At 51.7% G+C, this 21,644-nt stretch overlaps 7 protein-coding genes across 7 annotated transcripts; 6 read left to right on the top strand and 1 right to left on the bottom strand.

The window, feature by feature from the left end:
- Positions 1–616: 616 nt before the first annotated feature.
- PpBr36_08163 (uncharacterized protein) lies at positions 617–1,561 on the top strand (the record flags this gene model as incomplete). The annotated part of the gene is made up of 2 exons (XM_029895295.1): positions 617–622; positions 680–1,561. The coding sequence occupies 2 exons, from the start codon at positions 617–619 to the stop codon at positions 1,559–1,561; spliced, it is 888 nt and encodes a 295-aa protein (XP_029747563.1).
- A 1,201-nt stretch (positions 1,562–2,762) lies between these two features.
- Positions 2,763–4,531, top strand: PpBr36_08162 (uncharacterized protein; the record flags this gene model as incomplete). Its single annotated transcript, XM_029895294.1, has 5 exons — positions 2,763–2,861; positions 3,033–3,067; positions 3,219–3,360; positions 3,482–4,045; positions 4,142–4,531. The coding sequence occupies 5 exons, from the start codon at positions 2,763–2,765 to the stop codon at positions 4,529–4,531; spliced, it is 1,230 nt and encodes a 409-aa protein (XP_029747564.1).
- Positions 4,532–6,239: 1,708 nt separating this feature from the next.
- On the bottom strand, positions 6,240–8,360 carry PpBr36_08161 (uncharacterized protein; the record flags this gene model as incomplete). Its single annotated transcript, XM_029895293.1, has 4 exons — positions 6,240–6,481; positions 6,563–7,036; positions 7,102–8,071; positions 8,175–8,360. The coding sequence occupies 4 exons, from the start codon at positions 8,358–8,360 to the stop codon at positions 6,240–6,242; spliced, it is 1,872 nt and encodes a 623-aa protein (XP_029747561.1).
- A 689-nt stretch (positions 8,361–9,049) lies between these two features.
- On the top strand, positions 9,050–9,984 carry PpBr36_08160 (uncharacterized protein; the record flags this gene model as incomplete). Its single annotated transcript, XM_029895292.1, has 2 exons — positions 9,050–9,750; positions 9,870–9,984. 2 exons carry the CDS (start codon positions 9,050–9,052, stop codon positions 9,982–9,984), a joined length of 816 nt encoding a protein of 271 aa, XP_029747562.1.
- A 689-nt stretch (positions 9,985–10,673) lies between these two features.
- PpBr36_08159 (uncharacterized protein) lies at positions 10,674–12,130 on the top strand (the record flags this gene model as incomplete). Its single annotated transcript, XM_029895291.1, has 3 exons — positions 10,674–11,066; positions 11,147–12,004; positions 12,080–12,130. The coding sequence occupies 3 exons, from the start codon at positions 10,674–10,676 to the stop codon at positions 12,128–12,130; spliced, it is 1,302 nt and encodes a 433-aa protein (XP_029746946.1).
- A 1,851-nt stretch (positions 12,131–13,981) lies between these two features.
- On the top strand, positions 13,982–16,198 carry PpBr36_08158 (uncharacterized protein; the record flags this gene model as incomplete). The annotated part of the gene is made up of 1 exon (XM_029895290.1): positions 13,982–16,198. One exon carries the CDS (start codon positions 13,982–13,984, stop codon positions 16,196–16,198), a length of 2,217 nt encoding a protein of 738 aa, XP_029746945.1.
- Positions 16,199–17,752: 1,554 nt separating this feature from the next.
- PpBr36_08157 (uncharacterized protein) lies at positions 17,753–19,661 on the top strand (the record flags this gene model as incomplete). The annotated part of the gene is made up of 4 exons (XM_029895289.1): positions 17,753–18,015; positions 18,126–18,172; positions 18,248–18,515; positions 18,662–19,661. The coding sequence occupies 4 exons, from the start codon at positions 17,753–17,755 to the stop codon at positions 19,659–19,661; spliced, it is 1,578 nt and encodes a 525-aa protein (XP_029747308.1).
- Positions 19,662–21,644: the final 1,983 nt, after the last annotated feature.

Here is a 21,644-nt window from a genome sequence, read left to right as displayed (position 1 = left end):
TAACTCACAGCCTTGTGGAAAAATTCCGTTTGATGTTGGGCTCGGCGGGCAAAAGTGGGCGGGGGAGTCGGGAATCAGGGACTGTCACATCATATCAGGGTGACGCGCCTTGAATAACCTAACCTTGCTTCTTCTGCAACCCAAGCACCAGAGGAGACGGTGAAGAAGGGTGAATCAGCAGAGTCTTTATTGTAAACTAACGTATCGGCGCAGTTCTTCTTTTATGATTTATTTTACTCCATAAGCCTGCTAGTCTAAAGGTAGCTCGGTTGCGATTGGATCCTCTGCAGAAGTTTTGAGCCAACATTTCCTCCACTGCCACACAAAGAGGGCATTGAAAGTCGATAAATGGGGGCGCAAACCACTAGGCCTTGCACGTGATGATACCACTGTCGTCCCCAAATTTCACGCTTTTCTTCTCATGAGGCCCACTATTTTGTCGGCCAAGGCTGGTTTTACAGGGATCTGGGCAAGCTCCACGACCCCGCCAGTGCTTGCATCTGATGGTTGCATCTCCAATCTTTTTCTAAATTTTTAGCCGGGACGTGAAGGCGCGATAATTGCTTGGATATTCCTCTTCAGTATACCGTTCAACAATTTTGAAACAGCCACAAACATGATTGTAAGTCTTAGAATACTCTACTTGCTGCTATAATCACTTGTCGCTGACAACTTCTAGCGAAAACAAGCAAGAGAACGGCGGGATTACCTGTACCGAAAGGCGGCGATCCTGAAAGATGCAGAAATCAACGAGAAAAAGGCAAAGATGAGGGCATCATTAGCCCAGGGTCGGCCACTGGAAAAGGACATTGCAAACGACGAGAAGTTGCGCGCAGACTATCACTACGACGAATCGAGGATAGACAGAGAAGATTTGGATTTGGACGACGAATATGCGCAGCTGAGCGGCCTGGTAGACCCGAGGGTGATGGTGACGACAAGTCGCGACCCTAGCGCGCGGCTGGCCGCGTTTGCAAAAGAGATTCGACTTCTATTGCCGACTGCTATAAGGCTCAACCGTGGAAACCTAATCCTGCCCGAGCTTGTCCGGAGTGTGCAAGCCGCGGGCCTTTCGGATATCGTCCTCCTCCACGAGCGCCGAGGAACACCGACGGCACTCACCATTTCACACATGCCTCACGGTCCGACAGTATCATTCTCTCTCCACAACGTTTTGCTGAGGCATGACATCCCCGGCAGTGTCAGAGGGACGGTTTCCGAGGCATATCCTCACCTTGTGTTTGACGGCTTCACCTCCCGACTTGGTCAACGCGTCGTCAAGGTTTTGAAGCACCTGTTTCCGCCCAGGGAGCCGATCACAAGCAAGGCAAAGATGTCGAATCGCGTCATCACATTCAAGAACATCGACGATGTTATCGAGGTCCGGCATCACGTCTTTGTCAGGACAGGTCACGAAAGTGTCGAGCTGGCAGAGGTCGGCCCACGGATGAGCATGAAGATGTTTGAGATTAGGGGAGGAACGTTAGAGAATAAGGATGGCGATGTAGAGTGGCACCTGAGCCAGTACACGCGGACCAGCAGAAAGAAGAACTACTTGTAAATTGATACCCTTTTGAAGCTGACTGGAACGATAATCTTTCCTCGGTCGATGTCACGGCTCCAGAATGTGACTGAAAAGTTGTTATTGAAGACTAAATCTGGGTTTAGCAAAAAGTTATTAACAGCCGTGTAATAGCTTGTTCTTTTAAGCATGTTGAACAAGCTTCCATCAGTCTCATCGGCTTCCAGCATGATTTTCTACCCGACTAGGTACCCTATACTCCCGAAACGACCAAGATGTGACGGGCTGGTTTTGTCAGGCAAGGCCTCGTAGAAGCAGCTGGGTCTGTCTGCATAATACCAGAGGACAACTGCGGAGGCTTGACTATGGCGGCAGATGCAGAGAACCAAAACAACTTAGTTGGTTCATCCGACCAACGGCTGCGTCCTTTTGGGACTGGCATGCGGACCCGTAGCAGCTGAGATCGAGTCAGAATGCACGTGGCTGTCCGCAGGAACTGTTTGCTCTAGACGGCGGTCGTTTTAACCTTCACATGCAATTATCATATACTGTGGATGACGCATCAACACTATACTGTTCTCAGTGGTATAGTCTGCATAACTATGCTAGTGTTCCATATCAACATTTACGAAGAAGACGAATCGACCGGTATTTACAAGCACTGGGTTTCCATGTAAACCACCAACAGCAATCGCTTGGAGCTCCTGACTGTTCCCATTATGGGGAAAGGTGAGTCCTCAGCCCAACAGACCGCTAGGCAGGCAGGCAGGCAGGTAGGCAGCCAAGCTAAAAAAGCCATTCACATGGAAGAGAAAGAAAACATCTGTAATGGCTGCTTTTGCTGCGCCATCCCGGTTTCCCCACCGGGCGTGCAGTGCCCGCCGATCGCTGGCTTATTTCGCAGGCCCCGCCAGGCACTGATTGACAGCTTGCTTTAACGAAACGAAACAAACAAGACGGGGATGGCATGTCGAAAAGCTATGGCCCTCTTCATTGTGGACATTAAATGAGAGTTGTTTTGAAACAAAAAAAAAGTCGACTGACTGCCCATAGCTTTGTTAGCATGATATCATTCATCAAAAGAGATTGTCCGGTTCTGCATGTATCACATCTTACGTCGATGTGAGCCGCGTTGGAAACGCAAACGCCGCGCCATTGGACTAGCAAAACGATGCGTTCTAGCCGCCATAAACCTAGACTAAGGATTCAGATCCCCACTCGACTTTGTTAGTGCAAGCAAATGCTGGAGGGAGGCTGCACTGCGGGCAGGGTTTTCTGGGGCGATTGGAGTGACCTGCCAATGGCAAGAACCAAGGCAAATGAATTGAGGGTCAGTCAGGTACGGAACAATACAACGTCATCCACCCAACCAGAATTAACTGGGAACGGGATGGCTTCTGGTCTTATTTTTTTTGTTTTCTTGTACCTCTGTACTTCCCGGGCCCAGTCCAGAGTAATTTACCGCAACGTTCTGTATCCAACAATCAATACCCTTTTCACAAATTTGTAGCTTCCAGGGCATTTTGTCTCTCGCAACGTCAAGCGGTGCATTTCGGCATTTTTTTTTTCTTTCGTTGCTTTCTGCTTGCTCAGGCCTGTCTGTCACCATCTAGCAACCGAGCGCTGTCTTACCGGATACCAAGTGATTTAATACGTTGCATTCGGATCTCTGTGCGAGCATTTCAATCTCAAGCAGGTTCCTCCGTCGCGTCAATCGAAGCTCCGCATTATCCACACAAAACAAAATCATGTCATACAACCAACAACAATACGGCGGCAATCCGTACGGCCAAGCTTCCTCGACCGAGGCTGGCTACGGCTACGGAAATGGCGGAAATGTGAGTTGTCTACGGCGCACTGCATGGTCGGCGTGCAAGGAGGATGCACAAGGCATCACTGGACCGACGGGACAATTGTCAAAACGGTCGCTGACATTCGCGCCTTCGCGCTCGACTGTAGGAACATGAGATGCAGCAGTATGGCCGGCCGCAACAACAACAACAACAACAGTACGGCCAAGGTCAGAACGGCTATGACTACAACCAACAACAACAACAACAACCTGCCGGGCCGCCCGTCATGTCTCAGCAGGACTTCCTCGGCCAGGTGACGTTTACGCGGGGCGAGATCAACAGGCTAACGTCGGACGTGCAAACGATTGCGACTCTGCACTCGCGCGCGCTGCAGGGCGGTGATGCGAGCGCGCAGCAGCAGCTGGAGCGACAGATCGCCGAGACGTCGCGCCGCACCACGTCGATCCGCACCACCATCAAGCAGCTCAAGAAGGACGTCGAGTACACGCAGGACGGCAGCCGTTCCATCAAGGAGAGGCAGTGGAACACGCTCAACGACACGTTCAAGCAGGAGCTGAGGAACTACATCCAGGAGGAGCAGCGCTACAAGGAGGGGTACCGCGAGCAGATTGCCAGGCAGTACAGAATCGTCAACCCGGATGCGTCGGAGGAGGAGGTCCGTCGGGCGGCTGATCAGAACTGGGGCGATGAGGGAGTCTTTCAGCAGGCTGTAGGTCACCTTGTTACCTGGCATAGCTTACTTACATCTGATTTCATGGTATCAGTCGTTATGGAATTGTTTACTAACATGACCTCCCCCTAACAGCTGAGGCAAAACAGGGCCGCCCAAGGCCAGGCCGTCCTCGGTGCTGTTCGTGCTCGGCACAATGAGATGCGTCAAATTGAGGATTCGATCGTCGAACTGGCAAAGATGTTTGAGGATCTCGATACCCTCGTCATCCAGCAGGAGCCCATCGTGCAGCGGGTCGAGCAGCAGGCTGAGGACACGACGCAGAACCTCAACCACGCCAACACGGAAGTCAAGAAGGCCGCCGACCATGCCAAGAACCGTCGCAAGCTCAAGTGGTGGTGCCTGGGCATCAGCATCGTCATCATTATCGCCATTATCGTTGCCATAGTCGCCGCTGGCTTCACGAATTGCTGGTGGCCGTCCCAGCTTCCGCAGTGTAAGGGTCGAAATGGCAACACCAATTAGACGATGATGGCGAGACGGAATACTGCGAAGCAAACGATTTGATAATCACCATGTTGAGAATGAATGCGTTGGTCAGAGCATCGCCAAGGTATGATTTGGCTGCTTTGGAGATGAGATTTTGCAACTATGATACCAAGTGTAGCGAGAGGGATGAGAGAATGATGCTTCTTGATAACCGCATGGTGCTCGGCTGTATATTCCGCTTGGGCTGCCAAGTTACGGTGGCATAGGGACTGTAATAGGATAACGTACATATAATTCAGCTATCTATTTTCCTTCAGCGAGCGAAGGAGTGTTTGGCGACCAAAGCCAACCTAAGCACCGCGAATATACTGTTTTACGCATATCTGCACTTGTTCTAAGGGAAGTCTGTTGACATCTTTGATATGTGAACCCAATCGTCCAAGCTTGAGGCTCTACCCGATAAAAGCTGGCGCCAACCCAACGCGCAAAAGATGAGACTATTCTGAAAGAGAGTTTTGGGGGTTTTGATTTATTTTATCGAATCACCTACACACTCACGCCACTCCCCTCTCATGGCGCCTTTCGGGGATTGCACTTGCGGAATTTGGCATTTCAAGGCTTATAGAGTACTCTGTAGCGCTGGGGATGACTAGAGACGGTTGGCGTACAAATAGACAGGTAACATGCCAACTCTGTGATAGTATTCACTAGCGGTGGATTACCTGTCACGATCTTGCTCATGCACTGTCTACCGTTCTACCCTTGTTCACACTTTAGTTATTAGCCAGCAGCATGTGATGATATGACCACTACCGCTAAGAGAGTCTCTTGTCCCTTTGCGTGTTATGAGCCTACCATTCAAAAAGGCTGCGTCTAGTCCAACAGGATACAGCCCAGACCCCTCAAGGCAACAGCAGTGTAACGAACAATGACCAAGTTGGGCCGGTTCATCTAGGAATATATTCCACAGCCGACAAGCTGCAGTCACAGAGGAGACTCAACTCCCACGTACAAACAGAGTGTTTTGAATGGTGTATCGCCTTGATGACTTCCAGTGTCAAGTTAAGAGAAAGCAGCACATAAGTATTGGAATTACTCAAGAAACAAGGAATAATACATAGAAACGATATGACTACTGGGAGGATCGGCGGCCGAATAAAAACAAAACCCTCTGCAGCAGCAATCCCTCCGTGACCGATCCAATCCCAGAAATGCTTGGTAAAGATGAGAGTGGGAGAGGAAGATATTATGTACAAGGTTCACCGTTCCCTTTTTCACCGGTCTTTCTTTTTTTTTTTTTTTGTCCCTCAATTCTTTGCCACAGCAAGCAAGATGACAAGAGGAAAAGACATCGGCTGAAATACTCGAGACGGCTTCTCCAGACAAAACTACCCCAGTGTAACAAGCACTAGCAAATGGCTTGCTACCATATTTGTAGCTGATGATCAAGAAACAAAGAAAAGTAGAACCCTCCCTTGCCCCGTGATGAAGATAAAAAGGAAAGCAAACCCATCCGCCTCGATGCTTTTTGAAGGGATGCGTGGGCATGGCTGCGACGTCCACAACCGCCCGGTAACCATAAACAGTTTTACAAAAAATATAACCCTCGTACACACAAATACCCCTTGATCAACATACAAAGTCGCGCACCTCGCGACAAAAGATAGAGGCTATGAATTCTCCTCTTTTATTCTTTTTTTTTTCTTTTTGTCTCTCTTTCTTTTTTTCTTTCCCCAACACCTCTTCATCGACCCATGGCACCAGCCGGCCCCATGCCCTGCAGGCGAGCGGCGAGCTTGGGGTACTTCTCCTGCACCGTGATCTGAGTTCTCGTCGCCTCGGCGTACGACAGAGCGTTGACAAGCTCTCCCTCGGTCCTGGCCAGCTCCGCGGCACGCTCGAACTGCTTGAGGGCCTCAGTGACTTTGCCCTGCTGGAGCTGGAGCTGAGCCATGGTGGCGACGGCAATGTCGCACTCGGGGTCGACTGTTGTAACAACGGGTTAGCAAAAAGACTCGGGGTTTCATGGCGTGTCAGCTGGTAGCTGAGAGAAATATTTCAACTTACTGATCAGAGCCTTCTCGCAAAGCTTCTCGGCCTCACCAAAGTCCTGCTTCCACTGGAAGAGAGCAAGAGCCTTGTTGATCAAGGGCAACACGTTCATGTCGGTCGGTCTCGCTGACTTCTCCAGCTCGATGGCAGTGTCGAACTTCTCGACGGCGTCGGGGAAGCGGTTCTGGTCCATGAGGAGCTCGCCAAAGTAGTTGTAGACCTCCGGGACCTTTTCAAAGTTCTTGACGCAGCGGCGGAACGTCGCCATCGAGGAAGCGATCGAGCCCATCTTGTACTGCGTGACGCCGAGCTGGATGTGCGAAAAGATAAAGTCGCGGTCCAGGTCGATCGACTTTTGGTAGTCCTTGGCGGCCTCGGGGAACTCGCCCTGGATAAAGTGCAGTTGCGCACGGTGGTAGTAGATGTCGGGATCTTCGGGGTTCTGGGTTGCTGCTGTCTCGAAATCGGCCTGTGCCTCCTGCGTCTTGCCTACATTGAGGGTCAATACCTTTTCAATAGACCATGGAAGTTGCACATATATATTATTGACTTACCAAGCTCGAGGTACATGCTCGCCCGCTTAATGTAGCCCTGCGTCATGGACGGGTCGAGCTCAACACACTTGGTCAGGTCCTGGAGCGCCTCCTCGTGCTTACCACGCAGGCACTTGAAGGTTCCACGCATGTTGTATGCAAGAGCCTCGTACTCTCCGAGATCACCAAGCTGAAGCGCCTTGTCGAAAGCCTCAGCTGCAGCCTCGTACCGGTCGCCAGTCTTTTTCTCAAGCTCGGCAAGACCGCGCTGCAGCTGGCCCTTACCAGAGTCTTCGGGCAGGTCGACCGTGTCCTCAAGACCAGCAGGACGGGGCTTTGCCCGGAAGCTCTGGAGGTAGTTGCCGATAAAGGTTGGGCTGGGCAGCTTCGGCTCCTTGGAACCCATGATCTCGCGGGCCTTGGACTCGGCGAACTTCTTCAGCAGCCGCTCGACGGCCTGGGCGCTAGAGTCGTTCCTGAAACCGTCGATGATGCAGCTGGCGGTGTAGTCAAGCAGGGACTCGCTGTACTTGTCCATGTTCTCGTATGCAGCTGCGCGACGGTTCAGGGCCTTGACATAGTCGGGGTCCAGGTTGATCGCGGCCGTGGTGTCCTCGACGACCTTTTCCCATTCCTTCTGCGCGCTGTAGCAGGCAGCACGGTTAGAGTAGTACACTGGGTCTGGCTTGCAGAGGATGGCCTTGGTGTAGAGCTCGATGGCCCGCGGATAGTCGCGTGCGCCGTAAGACTTGTTTCCAGCCTCCTTGAGCTTGACGGCGCGAGCCTTGCGCTCATCGGGTGACAATGCTTCGATATCGGCCTCACTTATATCCAACAGATCCTCATCGCTCGCAGAGACGGATGCGGCTTGCGGTGCTGATGAACCGGTTTGGGCGGGTTGTGCATCCTTTTCGGCAGATGCCTTCTTCTCGGCCTCCTTGCGCTTCCTTCGCTCCTTTTTGCTTGGTCTCGACGAGTCGCCCTTGGAGCTCTGTTGATTCGCAGATGGTTAGTGAACGAGTAAGTTTGAAAAAGTTGCATATAAAGCTCGGGCACACGGATGCGCCGGTAGCCCGAGTAGCTTCACGACATACAGAACCGCTATTTATGTAGTAAATTCCAGCTCCCGTCACCAGAACCGACACGCCCGCGATCGTGTAGACGGCAGTCTTGTTCTCGGACGCCCATGTTGATATCCTGTCCCACAACCCAGGTTCCGAGGGAATTGCGACGACCGGCGTAGGCTTGATGGGAGGAATCGGAGGAAATTGGCTCGACATGTTTTCTGTAGTAGGCTGTGCTGGCGGCCCTTGAGAAACTAATTAAGTAGGTGAAAATAATGACAGAAAAACACTTGTGGGTGGATAAACAAAACAATTAAAGGAAGCCTCGTAGTGGAACGAGGATGCGTCGGATGGTTACTTTGACCAAGCAATGAGTGGTGGTTTGATAAGGAGTAAAAAAAACCAGGTGCCGTCGTAGTTGGTAGTAGCTCGAACCGTCCTCAAAATTTCATGCAGTCGAACCAGCAGCTATCCACGTCAATGACCGAATCAAGCCAAGGGGAAAAAAATCCGCTGATTGGCTTTCGTCAGCTAATCAAGAGCTCCAGAATAATAGCAGGGCATAAAATTGGGGCCCTTTTTTCACGGCGGCGCAAACTGACGTACCTAGAATTAGAATTAGTGGCACGGACCACTACAGCAATTAATTCGCAGTCGAACCGCGAATTGTGAACATTTTCGGCGATGTCGGAGCAAGGAGTCGGGACAATTCCAACTTGAGCAATGCGGCGAGTATTGTCTTAAAAATGGAGATGCGATAATGACTCCTTTCATTGCAAGTATATAGCGCAGGTGAGGTGCATCATCAACTGGGAGAAGATTTGGAAAAAAAAAAAAAAAAAAAAAAAAAAAAAACTATTGTTCTACCTCTCAACAGTCACAACCTGGTTGAAGTAACCGTCAAAATGACTGAGCCCGACTTTGAACTGTTCACTTCTCTTCGCTACGACCCTAAGCTGTCAGGGGTCTCTAGCGCCCGAATCGAGGGATGGAATGCCTCCAAGTCATCACCTCTATACATGCTGGACTACCACCGCGACCGCATGCTAAGAGCAGCCACCTACTTTGGATGGACAGATGCCATAGCAGCAATCGATGGCGATGCAGGTCTTGCGCGCCTCGAGGATTTCATCCTTGGCCTACCTGAAATAGGCGACCATCCACTCCGAGTCAAGGTGACTCTCTCCAAAGCCGGGAAATTCGGGCACGAGGCCGGTCGGGTTCCAGAGCAGTCCCTGTCCAACTTGTTCCCACCGTCACTACCGCCGCCTGGTCAGGAAGCTCACGATGGCGGCGGCGTGGCCAAATCCCCGACTTACCGGATCTTCGTGGATCTGGATCAGACTCCTCCGTCCGAGTACACCCACTATAAGACGACAAGGCGTGAGATGTACAATTCCGCCAGACAGAGGATGGGAATTGGGGCTACAGACACCGCCGAAGTTCTTCTTGTCAATACTAGCGACGGCAGCATCATGGAAGGTAGCTTGGTGACACCCTACTTTTGGAAAAATGGTCGATGGGTCACTCCTCCTGTGCCGACTCGGTTTAGTCGAGAACAGAGCGGCGGACAGGATGGCACTACGAGAAGGTGGGCGCTTGAGAGGTTTGTCGACCCAAACTTTTGTTTGAATTTTTGTGCTCGCTTTGTCGGATGTTTCCTGCTCGTGCTTTCTCAGATCTATGCTGCAACATGATTCGGTTGTTGCTAACACAACTTCGCAGAAGGCTTTGCGTCGAAGAACCTGTGAAAGCCTCGTCTCTGGTCGAGGGGGAAGAATGTTGGATAAGTAATGGTGTTCGCGGCTTCAACTTTGGAAAGGTAACACTGGCCAAGTGAGCTAGGTGATAGCCAATTCAAGGGGCAAACAGTACAACCGGCTGGATACCATATCTGTCCGACATCATACATGACATTGAAAGCCGTTCTGACAGGAAATTGCGTTCCCGCCCTGCATGTCGCCGGGTCCTCCCGTTTCGCCACCTTTGTTAGCCCTGAACCTTTTGGGCGTCGGGGTCTTTTCCCTCTAGTCTGTTTGGGCGCAGCGGATCAACAAAATTCACCGACTGCTCAACCGACAAGCTATCATCACGTATAAGTCTGCTCAAAACTGTCAAACTTACATGTACACTGATCCCAACATTGGGTCCAAATCCATATTCTTCCTCGGTTGAGTTTTTCGTCACCTGCCAACTGAACGCACAGCGGTGACGGTAAAAAAAGACTGCAGTGACTGCCCGCCCCTGTTTCTAGCCTGCAGCGCAAGGCGCTTTTTTTTGCACGGGCTGTTTGGAGCTTGAAGTTTAGGTGATTGCAAAACAACATCCCAGCTTGTCTATACGTCACATGTGGCCGGTGCGCTAGTGCAGCTATATGACAGCCGAGATTATCAAAGGCGTACAAAACGGTGGCTTTTATAATCACAAGCCTGCCTATCCATCTCTGTCAAACGAACTTTCGGTGGAAGCTGTTTCCAACTAAACACGCCACGGCCTGCATTAACCAACGCAATAGTTTACATCTTCATAATGGGTTCGATCTCACAAACACAACCATCAGTCAAGGAGGAGATGGGCCTCTGCAAGGTCCCCATCAAGTACAACGAAAGGTACAAGCCAAGCGGGACCAAATCCTATGTCAACCTCATGGCCCGATACGGCTTCCAGCCGACCCAGCCAGGGCCCTATGGATACATCAACAGGATGTTCCAACGTGGCATGGCCGGGTCGACGGTCGCGCTCGGTGGACGCGCTCACATGGAAAAGGTCCTGGCGCGCAAGAGTGAGGTTGAAGGTGGCTACGGTGGACAAGTCACTGCCGACGATATCCAGAATGAGTCGCTGTACCTCTGCGAGGTGAAGATCGGTAGTCCGGCGCAAAAGCTCGAGTTGCAGCTGGATACGGGCTCTTCAGATATTTGGGTACAATTGAACTCGCAACTCCGGTGGTGAATAAGCGACATCCACAGGCGATTCTGATCATGTGTTTCTCACTCTAACAGGTCTTCTCTTCGGGTGCCAGCCGCGGCGTCAACCGGACCAACTTTGACGCATGGAAATCGGCGTCTTTCAGTTGCCAAAGTGACAAAACCTGGGTCATGAAGCGACCCGATGGCAGCTCCATCTCCGGCGAGGTCGGCACGGACACTGTGGCGGTAGGCGGCCTGGAGGTTCCGGACCAGCTTGTGGGACTGGGGAAGGTCGTTGGTGGCACGTCTACCGAGAGGATGGTGGCCGACGGCACTCTAGGCCTCTCGATCCCGCAGACCAGGTATGTCCAGAGAAACGGCGTGAACGACCCACAGACATCATTCGTGGCCAGGATGGCCGAGGCAAAGATCTTGCCCGAGGATTCGCAGTTCTTTACGACAGCCTTGTGCGGCCCAAGCGGGGGAGGCAAGCAAGACGGGTCGTTCTGCACTTTTGGATACGTGGATGAGGACATGATGCAAGGCGAGATCTCCTGGGCGACTGTGGATAGCGGCAAGGGCATGTGGATGTTTCCGTCGGCTAGCACGACCATCGGCGGCGATAGAATGTCGCGCTCCGGCAACATGGCGGTTGCCGACAGCTCCACGCCCCTCATCCTCCTCAGCGACGAGGCCTGTGACGCCTTTTACAAGAAAATCGAGGGCGCCAAGTACAGCAGGCCACACCAGGGATGGTTGATTCCTGGCAGTGCCAAGACGCAAGGCATGCCGGAGCTGCGCGTGGCAGTAGGAGAGACGGAATTTAGCGTTGCAACATCGGAGTACATGTTTTCTCCGGCCAACGACAACATGTTCTTTGGGGTTGTTCAGTCGAGGGGCAGTAATGAGTTTGATGTCCTTGGCGTTGCTTTCCTGAGATCAGTCTATGCGGTAAGTCCAAGAATGGCTGGTGGCGCGGTACATTTTGCTATTTCGGATTGCTAACAGGATAACAACACGGGATAGATCTGGGACTTTGGGCACCAGCGCTTTGGGTGCATTTCCAGGAGCAGCTAAAAAAAGGATTAGTACGATGTACCAAAGAGGGACCTCTTTCTGAGGATATAATCTTTTTTTGAATGGACGCTAGGCTGCAGTGCAGTTTCAGTTAATTCGATCCCCAAGAAGAGAAAAAAAGACAAGCTTATCGCACGGTCCTCAGCATATTTGCCTGACATGAAAATGGTTAATCTCGGTGTGTGATGTAAGACTGAAGTTATATTTAGTGAGTTTCCAACATCGTCCAGCCAGCAGGTGAACATTAGGCCGGGAAATAGTCTAGGTACCAATCAAGGTTGACGAGCCGGTATGATCGAAATTTCACGTGGGTTAGACAAGGTTGTGCGTGGGTCGTTTGCTGGCAAAGTTCGTGTTGTTGGTCGCTTGTGATTTTTGTTGGCGGCTTTGAGTTGGGTTGACAAACTACAGTAAGTAGCACTAACATTTTGCATACGAAGTAGAACATATCCCCATACAAGCAAGTACCTCAGACGGGAAGATATTAGGTTGGTACCTGATCACCATGATTGCATGGATGACTGGAAAGAAACACCAGAACTCAGCCCCCAATCAACTGGTGCTTGTTTCCGCTCGAACGTTGAAGGGCCCTTGTCAATTTAGCAGAGGCGCTCACAAATAATTTTTTGGAGGTAGGTAAGATAATAAATACCGAGTCAATATTGGTTGGGCAGTCGTGTTGCGCATTGATTTGTTACCCTCATGAGAAAGCTTTGCCAATTGGATCGAAGCCTGGCTGGACCCAGTTTTTGATGTCCGTCCCATGCAAACTCCAGAGTGTCTGGACTGTTCTACGTACAGTCTAACCCCATCCTCTGTACTGTGTGCTCTGCGGGTGAGGCTCCAGCTCCAGGAGTCCAGAATGGTTTGGGGGTCAGAGAGCACTCATGCTTGTCATGCTAAGGTAACTACATAGAGTTCAAAGAAACATGTCTGGGGGTTTTTTGGGTACAGCTTTTTAGTCTAGTCTAGTCTAGTATTCGTGCCACAAAGTCATCTGTGATGTAAATAACAAAAACAAGTGCCTAAATTCATCAATTTTTGAACAGTTCGTGGCTGACACCTGCCACAGAAACAATCAAATACAAGAAAATAATGATAAAAAAAATCCAAAGAAGGCGCATTGCGTACAAGATATAAAATTCCATGCAAGCAAATGCGAAATGTGAGGTTGAACAATGCGTGCCGTGACTGGAGTAACCGCCGCCAACTGCCCGGTCGGCCACCACCCCCAATAGCGGACCCCATTTTGGCTGGCTCCAAGATTCCCGAGTCCAACCCAAGCTGTCCATCCCATCACAAAAAAAAATCCACTCGCCACCACCACCACAACGTCCTCGCTGTTCCTCGAGTCGACGAGCACTCCATCGACAATCGCAAACTCGCGCTGTTGCAGCTGAGTTCAAGCAAGGCTTTCGTTAGTCTGGCTTCCGCTTTGTTTCCCCCTTCATTCCAAGGGTCGCTGGGCTCCGCAATCGCCGCCCTGCCTTCTTTTTTTTTTTTTTTTTCTATAATTCTGACCCTCAGTTGTATTGATTGATCGTTGTCTTGTCAATCCCGCGGCTTATTTTTATTTTATTTTTATTTTATTCTTTTGTTTTTACGTTGCTTTCTTTCTTTCCTCCCCCGTTCTGCACCCATCCTTCCTGGAACCGCAGGGCGGTCGACCATTTGCCCTCGTCGGCGAACCGCAAATCCAGTCAACGTGCTTAACATTACCGGATGAGCTTATGATCTGAAAAGCTCGGCAGAAGATCCATAGCTCCGCGCCGCTTCCGCGATTAGGTTGCAAAACCCAACCATCGACCTTGGTCCGCCCAACCAAGGTATCATCCGACCGACTTGCCCATCATGGCTGCTGCTCCCCGCCGAAGGAGGCTTGCAGGCCAGCGTCGCCGTCTCGAGGACGAGGGCGAGGACGATGTCGACATCCTAGACGACGACTCGCTGACCGAAGGGTCTCTGGCCAGCGATGATCACGACGCCGCCAACGATAGCGATACCAGCAATGTCGATGACGCATCCCCTACAGCGGACAGCCGCAAGACAACGACAAATGGCATCAACCGGGCCGGACGTGGGAAAAATTCCGAGGATTCCAAAAAGGCCACCAAGACTGTCATGACTGATACCGAGATCATGCTGAACGGGCTGTCTCTTGCAGATTCCGCTGCTCCGGTTGAGGAAATCAACTTCGATGATCTCCACCAAGAGTCCCCCACAAAGACTGCAGCGCCCATAGTTGTCAGCTCGGCTTCGGCCTCGAATGTAAAATTGACTCCTACCGCCAGCGTCGAAGCCCCCTTCGAGCGTCGCCGTCGCGAGCATGATGAATACAGGAAAAAGAGGGACGAGGATCCTGCGTTCGTACCCAACAGGGGCGCTTTCTTCATGCACGACCACAGAGGCGCGGGTCCATCTGCCAACGGATTTCGTCCCTTCAATCGCGGAGGCGGGCGTGGTGGTCGAGGTCGAGGTGGATTTGGCGGCCATCTCGCTTTCGCTCCCCATGCACACATCAACAATGCGGCCGACCCCACGACCAGCGCACCATGGTCCCACGACATGCACGAGAGCGTCGTCAAGGAGAACTTGCCCATGCAAAGCCCGAGGCACATGCAGTACGTTGCGCACAATGAGGGGCCCGCAAATGGCAATGGCGTCATTCCCCGTAGACTGGCAAGTACCGAACCGATCAACCGCACTCTCTCGACCGAGAAGCATATTGGAAACGCCCAGGTCCGCGTATTCTTCCCGCCTCTGAAGCAACCTACTATCATCACGGGCCTGGCAGTGAAGCAGTACACAAAGCTTCCCGACCATCGGCCCCCCCTTCGTCGTGACAAGCCCGTTCGGATCTCCCTCCCCCACAACCCGCCTCGATATGTCTATCCCGCCTCGGACAGGTCGTTTATTTTCATTCCCCGGGCAATGCGGCCTAACCAGCAGCAGCGGGTGCGTGGGAAACCTCGTTCTGTGTTTGGTTCGGTGGGTGGCTTCTCTCGAAGGACAAGCATTTACGGCGGTGGTGGCAGTTACTACGGCAGCGTATACTCGCCTAGTGTCGCGATGAGCAGGCGGTCGTCGATAAACTTTGACATGGCTCGCGACCATGTCATTTCCCCCACAGGCTCAACCATGTCCAGGCCTCCTCTGCCGATTGACACGGGCAGGCCACCTGTTGTCCGGTTGCCTCCCGCTGCTCCATCTTTTGAGCAACAAACCTTGCCTCAGGGCCAGGCACCTTACACCACCAACGTTGGCCCCACAGCTCCGGAATACAATGGAGAGCAGCCTGTGCAGGGCGCAGAGGCATCTATCACTGATCTCCCGCAGCCGCAGACACACCCTCTCCCTCAGAAGCCCAACTTCCAAGAGAGCCGGTCTGCACAACTTCCGATGCACCAACCACGGCCGCAGAAGACGGTTTCTGTCGAGACTATCGAGTCGCCCACCCTGTCAGGCAACACGCCGCAATCGTTCCAGCAGGCATTCCACCAGCAAGTACCTGTGCAAGTATCGAATGTGCCTCAGGATACACACCATCGTCGTCCCTCTCATCCTCCGCACGCCAGCACCGGCACGCCGCTTTCGCAGATACCAGAGCGGGCGATCCATGCCGCTCCCTTCCAGCCGAATGCTTATCCCCATCAAAACTACTACGGGGCTCCTCCGCCTTACAATATGATGCCGCCCCAGCAGGGCTACTACTATCCTCCCCCACAGCAGTTCGCAGGCGGCATGCCCCCTTCAGCCACTGCTCCCGCGTTTGTGCCGGGTGTTCAGCAGCAGCATCAGCCAATGGGTATGCCAAATATGACCCATGGTGCGCCCCAGGGCGAAGTTGCTCAGCCCAACGGACAGCCAGGCTCAAATCCCAACCTTATCACACAAGAAGTGAACGGTACATTCTACTTTTATGACGCCTCGCAACTTCCTGCGGTCAATAACTATCCCTACGGCGCTCAACCATACGTTCCGGTCGGCATGCCGGGAATGATGGCGCCGAGCCCTGATGGATTCTACTACCCTCAAACAGCACCTGGCATGATGTACTACTCTCAATGATACGCCCCGCGATGACTGTCTCCCGGGACAACGGCGCCTTCCCGTATAGAGTTTTGGTACTATATAACCTATTTAATCTTGCTGTTATCCCAGTTTTGACCGGTTCCGTTTGTCACCTGATCCTCATAATCTTTGCGTTTCTCTGAACTGCATTCATTTTTTCTTTTACAAAAAAATTTCCTCGCGCCGAATCGATACTTGCAGGTTACCTCGTCTTTCGGGTTTATCTGGGTAGGGAATTTGTATTTGATGATGGGACTGTTGAATGTGGCATCAGCTGCAGTGCTCATTCGAAAGGTATGCGCCTTCTTGGGAAGAACGCGCATTACATCGGCTTCTTTGGTTATTGCCCGTGGCTCTTCGGGTACTGCATTTTAATGCTTGTATCCTACAGTGTTGATGGGAATAAGGACAGTCGGTGCGGCACTTTAGGTAATGGACTTTCGAGCCATGACCAGGATTGATGGAAATTGGGGATATTTTCCGCAGCAGTTTCTTTCCAACGGACTGGGATTGGATTCTGCTCGAAACTCAGAGGGTGGTCCAGTTGTGGTGGGATCGGTTCGATTTGGAGGACCGCCTTGTTCAAAGCATTGGCGGCTGCTACATCAGTCATCAGGATATTCATGTTTTATTTGGCTCATGGTTACACGCGTCTTCTCGGAATTTGAGGATTTGCAATATGTAACTTTTGTCTCGCGCAGGTGTTGGTTGTCGAGCGTCTTTGGTCTGCTTCATTTGTCAACATCGATCCTAGCAAGGAAAGGTAATTGGGGATGAAAGTCAAGACGGGGGTGCATACGAGAGAGGCACTATAAGGAAATGGCGAGAGGTGTTTGAGGCGCTGGGTGTTATGTGTCTATAGCATTCATATCTTGGGTATTGATATTGATCTCCCGTTTGGGTACAGTCTGTCTCTTTGGTTGTGAAAACCTGGCTGAGATAAGCTATGAAATGTGGGTTTATTGTCAATTATGTTGACAGATTGTCGGCTGAAAGACAGGCAAGGTTGTGACAGACAGCTTGATGCTACTTGATAGTGTCCTTCGGACATTGTTTCCCTGTAAAACCCCCATGCAGAAATGCGGCGTTTGAAAAAAAAAAAAAAAAAAAAAAAAAAAAAAAAAAAAAAAAAAAAAACCTTCGACGACTGGGCAAAGGGAGGTGAGTGACAATGCACGAGACACGATTTTTGTTGTCTCCTTTTTTTTGGTCCAAGTGGCCATGTCTAATTTCAATTTCCACTCAGCACAAAATACGATGATGACACGTTGGATACCTTGGTTCTTTGGGTTCAAATAGGAGGGGGTTTGATGAGTACAGCCCAGCTAACAATATGGGCTAGCAGAGCCACGTTGAATGGCGACAAAAAATATTAGGGAACTGAGCGCAAAGTGATGGGTTAATCGACATCCAAAACAAGCAACAAAACAAAATTACCTTCATTCTTTTGACGAATCAGGACGCCCCGTCGACCACAAGCAACCAAGGACAAAAAAGAAGCAAAAAGCCACCGAATTCGATACAAGCAATAAACAAAATAAAAGCAACCCAATGAATGTACCGTACGCCTCCCGAAGTGGACTCCTCGACGCTCGGGGCCAGCCGATCCAATCGGGACTGAGCTCGCCCATCGCCCTGGACTTCAAAAAGGACGGCATCGTGGTGTTCTCGGGAGGCACGGCGGCCAATTTTCTGGTGGACGTCTTCAACAAGATCGTCGAGCGGCGCGGGTGCCCGCTCACATACGTCATTCCCATCAGCGACAATGGCGGAAGCTCGTCTGAGTTGATTCGTGTGTTGGGAGGACCGAGTTAGTTTCTTTTATTTGTTTTATTTTTGCCTCTTCTCTTGTGTATCTCTCATGGGCCATGTCGTCCATACCCGACTACAAGTCTCATAGATGGGTTCCGTGAAACTGCATCAGCCCAAATGCTAACGAGTGTCAATTACCAGGCGTCGGCGATATAAGAAGTGAGTCATTTACGCATCCTGAAGAAGGTGCAGATGATGGAAAACGAATCCTAACTATATTATTATAAAACCAAGGTCGACTCGTACGTCTCATTCCAAACCAAGAGAATGAGGAGAATACGGCCCTCAGGGCACTGTTTGAACATAGGCTGTCTGCAGATCCGGGGAGGGCCAAGTTGGAATGGTTAGACATCGTCGAGGGAAACCACATCCTATGGACCTTCATCTCAAGCCCCAAGAGGGAGCTGATTCGTTCCGTGCTAAACACGCTCAATCTTGAGGTTGTCAAGCGGTCTCGACCGACCTCGCTCTTTAACTTTTCCAAGGCTAGCGTGGGAAATATGTTTCTTACAGGGCGAGTTTTTTTTTTTATTCTTATTTTCTTTTCCGTAGCCTCTTGCCTCACGAATTCGTCTCGTGCGACTAGTGGGATGAGGCTCCTATTGTTCATGACGGGGACGTCTAGCCCATACTGACATACTCACACAGGGCACGATTGTTCTCGGGGTCTTTCGAGGCGGCAATATATCTACTGGCCATGATATGCAGCATCCCCACAACGGTGTCGGTACTGCCGGCCATCAACTCCAACTTCACTCACCACATCGCAGCCTCACTCGCCGACGGCACGGTGCTAACAGGCCAAGTCGCCATCTCGCATCCGTCAGCGCCGACAGCCGTACCCGACTCCATGGCGGCTGCTGCTGCTGCCGCCGCCGCCACTAATTCGCTGAGCCCAGCAGCGGCAACGCAACATCCACAATGCCTCGAACCTACCGGCGCAGCAGCCATGGCCCGGCTCGCAGCGGCGGCCGAGGCGCTCAACACGGAAGACGCGACGCTGCCGGGCTCTCTGCCGGTGCTACGATCGCACAACATCAGCTTCAGCAAGGACGACGAGGAGGATCTGCCGGCGCGGATCGGGCGGGTCTGGTACATAAATCCCTACGGGCACGAAATCTGGCCTGTGGCCAACCCAAAGGTGCTGGCGGCGCTGCGAGGGGCCGAGGCCGTGGTCTACTCCATCGGCAGCCTATACACGAGTATCATCCCCAGCCTGATCCTCAGGGGCGTCGGTGCGGCGATCGCGGGTGGTGGCGCTGCGGCAGCCACCAAGGTCCTGATACTGAACAGCTCCGTCGATCGGGAGACAGGCCCCAAGGAGAATCCGATGAGTGCGGTGGATTTCGTGATTGCCTTGACGAAGGCCGCATCCGGGGGGGAGGGCGGGGAGAAGGATGCAAGAAGATATGTCACGCACCTGGTGTATTTGGATGGTTATGAGGCCGATTATGGGGAAGGGAGCGCGCAACCGCACAGTGCAACGGGTGAACTGGCCCCCGTGGTGGATGAGGCGGCCCTGGGAGCTATGGGGATCGTATGCGTCAAGGTCAAGGGAAGGCTGGACACATCTAGGGATGCAGGCGGCGTAAGGAGGTACGAGGAGGGAGAATTGACGGCGGCGCTAGAGAGGATATTGGAGATGTAGCCATGGATATCATGTGCCGATTGCCGTTTTTGCCATGTTTTCTGCCTCTGATGCCTCGTTTTAGATAACGAACCAAATTACACACATTCGCAGAAAAGGTGGTGTTGAGATGGACAGCCACAGAAGAAAGAGGGCTGAAGGCTGTTGTCAAAACCATCACCCCTGACGAAACTGTATCCTGCCAAGCATGCTTGTCTGTCTGCAGCATGAAATACGGCTGTTTGGCATCGATTTTAACAAAAAGTCAATTCTATAGTGGCTTCCAGGCACAGACGTGCATGCAGAACCCCCGACAGCCCGATTGGCAGATCTGTAGACGCCGGTCCTGTTCGACAGAAATCGACTGTGCATGGTTGGAACATCCATTAGGCCGAAAAAAAAGGGCGCGGCGGCCATACTTGAATTCTTTAGCCCTGCACCTTATCTGCGTAGCCCGCCCCCCAAAACGAAAACATTCGATAGCAAACAGGAAGGCGGCAATGAGGACGACTCGTTTATCCCATGTTTTTCAATGGGCTCAAAGGCGAGTCGAGTCTAGAACCTGGACTCTCTTTTTCAAATCCAGTTATCTATGCGAGATCACCACAAAGGTATGACCAAAGTTGCAAAATTAGGTCGGGGCTGTCACTTTCATGCCTTTTTTTTTTTTTTTGTTTCCCCTTCGACTGTCATGTCGATCAGGGTGCCGGATGGCTGTCTGTCCATCTACTGGTGTCACAAGCCTTGCTGGGGAAACCCAGGAAACGCAAGGGTTGCCAAAAAAAAAAAAAAAAAAAGAAATCAAGATAAAAAAGCAATCAACTTTTTGTTTCTGGTCCCTTCCAGCACGTCGTTTTGCCCCTCAACTCCGTACGCTTACTGATCCTAGGCCCTCCTCATCACGCGCGTCATGTCGAAGCAGGGAAGAATTAGGGGCATTGGCGTTTTTCTTTTCTTTCTTTTGTCTTTTGGTGTCGTGCGCGCCACAAGCTTGGGGGAGGCGATTTTGCTTGGTGTACGTAGACCGCCACTAACTAGGCTGTCATTGCCAAAGGCCACTTTGATTGCCCCCCGGATGAGGCGGGGTGTCGGGACGAAAACACAAACTCCAAACCGACTGAAAAGATATTTCTAATCGGATTTTGTGAGATGTCCTTGTCATGCTGCATCATGTTATCTATAAATTTAAAGTGTGGAGCGGGACATGACAGACCTCGTTCTTGATTAGGGGCAGTAAACCATGGTATAGTGGCAGAGCCGACCTTAATTAGTCACAGCCTAGGTTGATTGCCTGCCTGCCTACCTGGACAACTACCGCGAATGGCAAAGTGCTAAAGTTGAAAAAGGTCGCGCCCTTCGAGCCAATTACTCCATACAATATAACCCCAAGTTGCCTCGTGGTGCCCACTATAATCTGCATCGCTGGGGGCCCTCGGTTCTCCTCCTCCACACCCACGCAACCAGACCGCCGGAAGCTGCAGTCCGCCAACCTAGATCGCCAGCATAATTGCGTAGCCTCGCTTTCTGCCTGCCTGCAACCTGTTAGCGTTAGCTCCGCTTGACTTCCCGCGTACCCTGGTCAGTCTGAACCGCCGCTCACCCCACTTTCGTCTACTACTGACCAATGGTTAAGCCCGATAGTACAGCACAAGTCCCCGTCGCCCCTCCTCCAGCCGAGCCCGGTGCCATCATCAGCTGCTCACACGTCCACTTACTTTCTCCATATCCGCCTCTTCAGTCCCCGAGCTTCCCTCCCTCCTTTCTTGTCGTCCTCCTCCAACTCCCTCAGGTCTGACCGACTTGCCGCAGTGACTACTTATTAACAGACGCCAAAGGAGTGCATCTCAGTCTACGAGGCTGGTCGAGTCTAATTCCTGGAGAATTTGACTTTGTTTTCGTCACAAACTCATCGATCAAATTTAGAGAAGCTCGGTGGTGTTTTAGTCTCTTGTCGGGACTGCTGCCTACCTGGTTAGTCCTGCCCCTACCTCCTACCGCCCTTCC

This window comes from Pyricularia pennisetigena, chromosome 5 (assembly GCF_004337985.1).
Source record: "Pyricularia pennisetigena strain Br36 chromosome 5, whole genome shotgun sequence".
Taxonomy (NCBI): Eukaryota; Fungi; Ascomycota; class Sordariomycetes; order Magnaporthales; family Pyriculariaceae; genus Pyricularia; species Pyricularia pennisetigena.
The sequence above is the reverse complement of the archived record's forward strand: the minus strand, read 5'-3'. Positions and strand labels throughout refer to the sequence as shown.